The 8,911-nt window shown below is 42.1% G+C and overlaps 1 protein-coding gene across 1 annotated transcript in view; it reads right to left on the reverse strand.

The window, feature by feature from the left end:
* The window catches only part of LOC124038782 (piggyBac transposable element-derived protein 5-like), a 36,306-nt gene extending 27,695 nt beyond the window's left edge, over positions 1–8,611 (reverse strand). Inside the window, exons 1-2 of the mRNA XM_046354847.1 lie at positions 7,945–8,611; positions 2,101–2,531 (exon numbers count right to left, since the gene is read on the reverse strand). Coding sequence (XP_046210803.1) covers positions 2,101–2,531; positions 7,945–8,257 — 744 coding nt within the window. The 5' untranslated portion in view covers positions 8,258–8,611. The remainder of the gene's footprint in view (positions 1–2,100; positions 2,532–7,944) is intronic.
* Between the last annotated feature and the right edge of the window lie 300 nt (positions 8,612–8,911).

Here is an 8,911-nt window from a genome sequence, read left to right on the forward strand (position 1 = left end):
GTTGGGATGATGTTCTTCAGCTTGCAAGGCTCCCCCTTTTTCCTCCAAACATAATGGTCATTATGGCCAAACAGTTCTACTTTTGTTTTATCAGACCAGAGGACATTTCTCCAAAAAGTACAATCTTTGTGCCCATGTGCAGTTGCAAACCGTAGTCTGGCTTTTTTATGACGGTTTTGGAGCAGTGGCTTCTTCCTTGCTGAGCAGCCTTTCAGGTTATGTTGATATAGGACTCGTTTAACTGTGGATATAGATAATTTTGTACCTGTTTCCTCCAGCATCGTCACAAGGTCCTTTGCTGTTGTTCTGGGATTGATTTGTACTTTTCGCACCAAAAGTACATTCATCTCCAGGAGACAGAACTTTTGTTTATACTTGTGTATTATTGTTTGTACAGATGAACGTGGTACCTTCAGGTGTTTGGAAATTGCTCCCAAGGATGAACCAGACTTGTGGAGGTCTAAAAAATATTCTGAGGTCTTGGCTGATTTCTTTTGATTTTCCCATGATGCCAAGCAAAGAGGCACTGCGTTTGAAGGTAGGTCTTGAAATACATCCACAGGTACACCTGCAATTGACTCAAATGATGTCAAATAGCCTATCAGAAGCTTCTAAAGCATTTTCTGGAATTTTCCAAGCTGTTTAAAGGTGTCATGCACAAAGTAGATGTCCTAACAGACTTGCCAAAACTATAGTTTTGTTAACAAGAAGTTTGTGGAGTGGTTGAAAAACACATTTTAATGAGTCCAACCAAAGTGTATGTAAATCTCCGACTTCAACTGTATATTGGTCGTTATATTGCTATATTTGTTGTGATAGTGCTTGTTATACTGGTTGTTTTATTGTTTGTAATATTGGTATATTTGTTGTGATACTGGTTGTTATATTGGTTGGCTATTTTACAAAGTTGAGTATGTCTGTGTCAAAGTAGTAACTTAAAACTGAAATAGAACAGAGGACAGGTGGAGAAATCCCTGACATGGCTACATCAGAAATTCATTGATGTGAAAATACCCTGTGCAGTAACTAGTAGGCTTAGGGACACATTCTAAATCAGTTAGAAATACTATTTGGGCTCAGAAACTACAGTCTGAAGTCACTATGGATATAAAAAATGGATCACTAATCTGACCCTCTCTGATACCATAAATACATCATAACCTTCTAACATGTAACACAGAGGCAGTCATACGTAATTATTTCTGTGAAGGCAACAACATTTCGACTTCGCATCTTCCCAGCCCACACCCAGCCAACTTTGTGTCCTCCCAGCCCACTTTGTGTCCTCCCAGCCCACTTTGTGTCCTCCCAGCCCACTTTGTGTCCTCCCAGCCCACTTTGTGTCCTCCCAGCCCACTTTGTGTCCTCCCAGCCCACTTTGTGTCCTCCCATCCCACTTTGTGTCCTCCCATCCCACTTTGTGTCCTCCCAGCCCACTTCTTCCTAGCACAGAAAGAGAAGACAGGTTGTCCTCCTTTCAGAAAAGTTCACATTGCCAAGATTCTGAAAGAGTTGGTGGAATCCCCATGGGAGGGTGCAAATTGGCTCATGTCAATCAATTCAACTTGCAGCAAGGATATTCAGTGTGCATTAGCTTGTTTCTGAACTTAATCTTAACCAATCCCTCTTAATTAAACAGCCCAAATACACATTATTCAGCTGCTGACAGATATTAGATTAACATTTGAATAAAGTTTAATTAGACAGAAAACAAGTTTACTCTTCACAGATAAATATTCAGCTCCCAAAGAAGTTAACTATGAGTCTGTTCTAAACTAGAACAAACATGGACACAACGTACTATTGTTCCAGGAATGTTTGTCCAAATGACAACCTACCTATCTGACCACTGTGTTGTATTTTGAGTCTGCTCTAAAAGTACCCAGAGCCGAACACACCAAGCTGCCTGCTGGGCACAGATGTCAACAAATTTGAATTGAAGGTAGTCACTTCAGGAAGTGATTTTAATAAAAAAATAAAAAAATAAAAAATGGAAAAACTTGAAATAAAATGAAAGTTTACTCAAATTGACCCCAACCCTGTCATCTGTACTAAACATGTCCAAAGCTGAACAGTACACACAGCAGCCTACTGCCATACCTGAGTCTGTGAGGGGCGGAAGGTGCTGCAGCCGAACGACTGCTGCAGTGAGTCCAGGAAGGGCTGGATCTTGTAGAGGCCATGGCTGCCGTGGCTGGAGCGGAAGGCCACGATGTGGAAGTACTTGAGGATCTTCTCGAAGCGCGCCTGGCTCATCTTAAGGGCAATGCTGCGGTTGCTGAAGAAGCCGCTGCTCCAGATACTGAGCACTGACTCACAGCGGTGAACGCTGGTGGAAGTCACCAAGCCTAGGAAGGCCTTCATCTCGGCCGCCGTCACGTTCCGCCAGCCCTCGTCGCTGCCGAAGCGCTCCTGGTACTTCTTGGCGTACATGTTGGTCTGCGTCACCATGTTCTGGATGGCGTTGTCGGGCACAAAGAGCTGGAAGAAGTCCATGCAAGTGGCTGTAGCTGGCATTCTCTGGGTAGGGCCTGGTGACAGGGAGAGAGACAGACAGATGATGGAGCTGCAGTCAAAGCATCACTCACTCATTAAAACTTGCCTCTCAGATTGTTATTTTGATTTGACAGCATCAATCACACATTACTTGTAAATGGAGTCTTACTGTGTAAACGACTATGATTTCTAAAAAGGGAATTACAATACTTTGAAAGTATGTAGCTATTTTGTGCTTTTGAGTTATTTTGTAAATGAAAAAAGCACAACGTGTAGCATTTCTTTCCTGTCTTTGTTATTTGGATTGTGCTGTCAACCCTAGGGCTGCAATCAATTTCTATTCAACATGACAGTAACCATAATGTAATCCAAACAAGAATCAAGCTTTTTGGGCTTGAGGGAAGGGTTCATTATTGTCATGTGCTACACTATAGTGGATAGAAAAAGTATTGTCTTGAACGTGTCAGATGAACATTCCCACTTATGCAAGCCGACAACTATAACCGTTTGGAAAAGCCCACTCCTCGACATTGACTGTAGTTTCCAATGCATGGTAATCCGCACCTCCAACAACGCATCTGTCAAACTACTCAAGTTTGCAGATGACACCACTCTGGTCGGTCTCATCACCGACGGCGATGAGTCCATGTACCGTGGAGAGGTTGACCGGCTATCCACTGGGCACAGACGTCAGTTAAATTTGGTTGAGTTGTCAACTAACGTGAATTCAACGCGAAATCAACAAAAAATGTCACCTCGTCATTGGATTAGGTTAAAAGTTGGGTGAAAAAAAAGACTACATTTTCTTATGTTGATGACTTTTTTTGTAATCCAATCAGTTTTCCATGTTGATTTGTATTTTTTATGGCATGGAAACAACATTGATTCAACCAGTTTTTGCCCAGTGGGTAGTGGCATGGTGAAGGCTCAATAACCTAAAACACAGACAAAAGCGTGGAGATGGTAGTTGACTTCAGAAAACGCCCCTCACCATCTCTCCCCCTCGAGATTGATGGCTCAAGTGTTAGCACAGCTGAATCATTCAAATTCCTGGGGACCATCATCTCCCACAGTCTCAAGTGGGAGGACAACATCACATCACCAACCGGCCATCTGGCCCATAGAGACTATGGACTCTATGCTACAGTTTATTAGGTATACCACCCCATTCACGAAAATGGTTCGCTCCTACAGACATTTGATTCACATGGCGGTGGCTTGCTATATAAAGCAGGCAGTCGGGAATCGAGGCATTCAGTTACTGCTCAATTGAACGTTAGAATGCAAGCTAACAGGCGGACCAAACACAGGCAAATAACAGCACAGTACAACAGTGGTGTGCAGAACGGCATCTCGGAGCACACAACTCGGCGATCCTTGCCATGGATGGTCTATTGCAGCAGACCACCACACCAGATTCCTCTCCTATCAGCTAAAAACAAGAAGTGGCTCCAGTGAGCATATGATCACCAACAATGGACAGTTGAGGAGTGAAAAACATTTCGTCCGACACCTGGTCTGACGAATCCCGGTTCCTGTTGCGTCATGCTGATGGCAGAGTCAGTATATGGCGTAAGCAGCCATGGCCCCATCCTGCCTGGTGGCAATGGTACAGGTTGGTGGAGGTGGTGTGGAGAATGTTTTCCTGGCACACGTTAGGTCCCATGATACCAAGCAACGTTTCCATGCCCCAAAAAATTGACTGTTCTGGAGGCAAAGGGGTACTAGATGGATGTACCTAATAAACTGGCCACTGAGTGTATATTCTTACTGATACTGTAAATATGTACATCCACTGTATACCCACTGTATATCAACCGTAAACCCAAGAATAGAACCTTGATTAAAACTGCAACACTGAGCTGTCAAAGGTCTTCATCACATCTGTTAATGAACTGTGTAAACGGTGGATGTGAAGTATCCCTGGACTTAAGCAGGTCCTGGGTTAGAGGAGCCCTGGGTTAGAGGAGCCCTGGGTTAGAGGAGCCCTGGGTTAGAGGAGCCCTGGGTTAGAGGAGGGTTAGGCCGTCACTGTAAATAAGAACATGTTCTTAACGGACTTGCCTAGTTAAATAAAGGTTCATTAATTTCACCTTTATTAATGACACATCACAAAACCAGTGATGAAACTCATTGAACTGTCGCTCTCTAATCTTGTAAAGTCAATGAGGGAGTAGAGCACCTCAACCAAGGTGCAGCCAAAAATAACAAGAGAGCTCATCTAAGAGCTCTCAATTAAAAGCTGATGAAACAAAATATGTAAAATGATCCGCTTTTAATTGTGAGAGTCACACGTATTTTTCTTGGCACACTTGTAAAGTATGCACATTCACTGGAGTGAGAAAGCATCTCTAAACAGAAGTAGAAGTTCAGGCCCAGTAAACCAGTATTTATCTAATTTTCTGGAACAAATTGATATATCTGAAACAAACTCTATATCTGGATGTTTGGATTGGCCAACTGCTAAAAGCCATTTGGCTAAAATCTCATGTCCTCTCTACATCCAGCCTAGAGATAAGGAAAATGTGGAGTCTCAAAAGGACCATAATCAACTAGTTTGGTTTGCTGAAGAAATAAATACTTGTTATTTTACTACTCTTGCACTGAGTGTACATGTCACGTTGACAGAGGTAAAAGTTGTTCAAAGGGTGGGTCACACTACAGACCTAGACACGGTTTCAAAAACCACTTATTTAATCCAGTAGACTTTCAAATATGGCAACAAAGTGCAAAATACAGGATGACTGCCTTAGAGGCAGGGATTTTCAAAGACAGATGCCATCAAATCAATACAGTAAACAGAAGTCTGGCCAAAAATGGGAACATATGGAATAGAATTGTTTTATTCGCTTGATTAAGAATTCCATTGTGGGAAATTCCTGACAACACAGCGGTAGAATGTCTAAGACGAACATACTGTAGATAATGTATGTGCCATTTGATAAAGTGAAATGGAGCTTGATTGATTCTAAAGCCTTTTCTATCAGAATTATGTTACATAATAGATGATACGGTAATAGATTATACAGTATTATATTGTAATCCAGGGGGGTTGTCCTAACGTGCATATACACACTGCAGAGATTTTACTAGGATAATGAAATGAACTAAAAAAAAAGACTTTTCAGACCCATGGACATGCTTATTAAGTACTGCCTATCCCTGCTATAACTGTGGGATTTTCATATCGGACTAAATATCAATTATACAGACTCCATCTCTCATTTTCCCAATTAAAAATGTATGTTGTGGTTTATTTATGTATGATAGCTAGTGTCCTGTAGAAGGGATGTTATAACTTTTCCTTGAGACATTTGGACTGGACAGTCGTCTCCTCAGTGAGCACCAGTTTGCTGCATGGAAACCTTCCGTTGACTTAACCGTAATGACAAAACCACCTCATGTTCATCTTTTCTGGCCACACTGTGTCTTGCCTATTTGCTCATACACTAATGGTTTGGACACAGTCAAGCTTTTACTGCAATTTGGCTGGGGAATTTGTTTCAAATACACCTGCCAACACTATTGTTTGTGTCAACAGTCTCAAATAACTTAGTGGTGACTGTGAAAACAAACCATTTTCTAGTGGAGACAGAGACCGCCACACATACATTCTGTAGTGTAGACTATAAAGTACAAAGACTTCTGTATGCTGAAGTGATTCCCAAGGCAATGTATTGGCTAACACCACCACCTGTCATTGCCAGTGATGAAGCCCATACCAAAGCCTACAGGCAGATGGCATGATTTTCTCTCACGTCGTGACAGTGGCACAAGGCACCACCCAGACCACCTTGGAGAGAGAGGGAGGCATTTATTTGCAAGTCAGTGAGAGAGTGTTCAAACAGAGTAATGATGAAGGGAGGAACCTCACCCTACACATGCTTATTTAGTTACATTTGACATACAGTATCTATCAATACCACCTATTATACGACTGACCAGAACTGTAATACATTGATCATTTTACAGGACATTTGTAAGGATAACAATATGACATTCGGTTAAGTTGTTGGTACTAGAATGGGTTTAACTCCTGAAGTATGGTAACTACTAGGTATTACTTTACAGTGGCAACACTGGGAAACCATTTTTTAAATGTTTTATTCACTTTAAAGTCCCAGTGCAGTCAAAAACATGATTACCGATGATTATTACTTAATGGACCAATTAGAACGAGAGTTATAACAGCAAGTTTTCAGTTTTCCCCTCCCCAAAAAGACCACTACCAGACAGTCCTAGCAAAATTTTTGTTTTACAAATTGCTCTTTGCTAAGAAGCTATTTTTGACCAATTGAATCTTAAACAATCTCAGTAAGGTTCTTAATTGTTACACAGAAATTATTTGATATTGAGATCAAATAAAGGCTACATTGGTCCTTTAAACTCTGCCTTGGGCATGCAATAGGAGATTGAGATAATGGAATAAACATTACCATTACTTTACAGGCCCTCCGTCATTGATCGTAGCAGCTGAACCTTCCATGAAGATGTAAGAGTGGAGATGGTCATTCATCTCCACTTAAAGAGATCATTTGTCATGGCTGCTAGTGCCTCGCCTCTCTCTCAACCTATGATGTTTGAACAAACACTGCTCCCTGGTTCATACCCAGCAGCCACACACAGACAGGCCTACAATCTTCACTATTAACAGTGATCTAGGGGTGATTTCCAGATGTGCACCACTAACATGTTCTACACAGCAGCTCTTAATATACCGCCATAGACTACCTAGGTCACCTTACAGTATATTGCCAATGTAAAAAATACAAAATATTCCTGCCAATGAACATCCTCTATCGTATTTTTACGAGGATGTACATGTACGAGGTCCAAAATTCACATTGGCACATCAATGCCTTTGTTGGCAAATACATGTGGCTGAACAGGCAAAGATGTTGCACAACGTTATTAGTCTTAGGAGATGCAGTGAGAGGAACAGAGAAGCAGAGAGGCTCCTCTACAACTTGTCCCCTATGTCCATTTACTGTTTGCTCCCCATGGCAGTAAAGTGTTACAGTGTGGGCTATTTCATTTGGATAATTTAATAGCCAAATTCATATAAGCCACAATTCTCCAAGAATTCAATCCATATTGTGACATGATCCTGTATTAAAGGACACTTGGGCTTTCTTTCTCTCTCCCTCTTTTTCTTGACCGGTTGTTCAATCAGGAGTCAGGACCTACAATCATAGGCTACTTACCACACACACACACACACACACACACACACACACACACACACACACACACACACACACACACACACACACACACACACACACACACACACACACACACACACACACACACACACACACACACACACACACACACACACACACACACACACACACACACACACACACACACCTTAGATGATGGAGAAGATCAGATCATGATCCTATTCATTATGTCAAGCGAGGCTTTATTCTTAAAATTAAATACCATATGTCTCGTTGTATGGGGCCACCGTGATATCTTGCAGGGTGTCGCTCCATCCATCCTCTTCTGCTTGAGTTATTGAGACGGAGCCGGGTGGACCTCCGCTTTGACAACTCACAGTCTCACCTGACCTTTGATCGTCGCCGGCCTCCATGCAGCAGTTATCCGAATTCGAGTCACCCGAAGTGCTGTAAAAAGGATTGTCGCTGCTGTCATCTCCCGATTCCCCAAAAACATCATCTGAGATCTGCAAGCTCTCGTAGCGTGAGCGAGCCGCCTCCAGGACAGACAGCGCCTTTCTCCCACATTCCGCCATCTCTCGTCGATGCTTTTTGTAGCTTACAACACCGCACAATATTCGACATGCAACTATCCACGACTGGGAAAACTCGTACCACACACACCTACCTACGTCCACTCCCACTGTACGTTTTTAGAATTATGCTAGGCCTACTGCAGACTTGTGATGTGATAACTTCTATTCTCCCCTTTCTTCAAAGCATGTTCCGGAGAGGAGCTGTCCTCATCAAGGATACTTAAATACCTCTAGGCGCTATGCACCGAGACCGAAATTATCAATATTGATCACAGCTCTGCGTATCCGGGTTGGGCCAGCTATTTCGTTGGTGGCTCGTAAAATGGGCTCGTACTGTGTAGAGATTTCAATGAATACGCGGCATCATGATCAGCTGACCTGGGTTGCTCTCATGTGCTGGCCAATAGCGTTTATAATAGCGCTGTATAACTCACTATAATGTCAAATCTTCTGGTATTAAAGCAGAATTGTCTTCTGATGGGGTTAGAAAATGCATATACCCCATCAAATTGTGTATTGCTTATGATACGAATATAAAACACATGTTTGACTAATGCGTTCGTTTATTAATGTATTATTAATGCATTCGTTTATTCAGACAATGTAATTACAGGAACTCTTTCAAATCAGTTTTGAAAACGTTTCATGAATTTA

Source organism: Oncorhynchus gorbuscha, linkage group LG06 (genome assembly GCF_021184085.1).
Source record: "Oncorhynchus gorbuscha isolate QuinsamMale2020 ecotype Even-year linkage group LG06, OgorEven_v1.0, whole genome shotgun sequence".
NCBI lineage: Eukaryota > Metazoa > Chordata > Actinopteri > Salmoniformes > Salmonidae > Oncorhynchus > Oncorhynchus gorbuscha.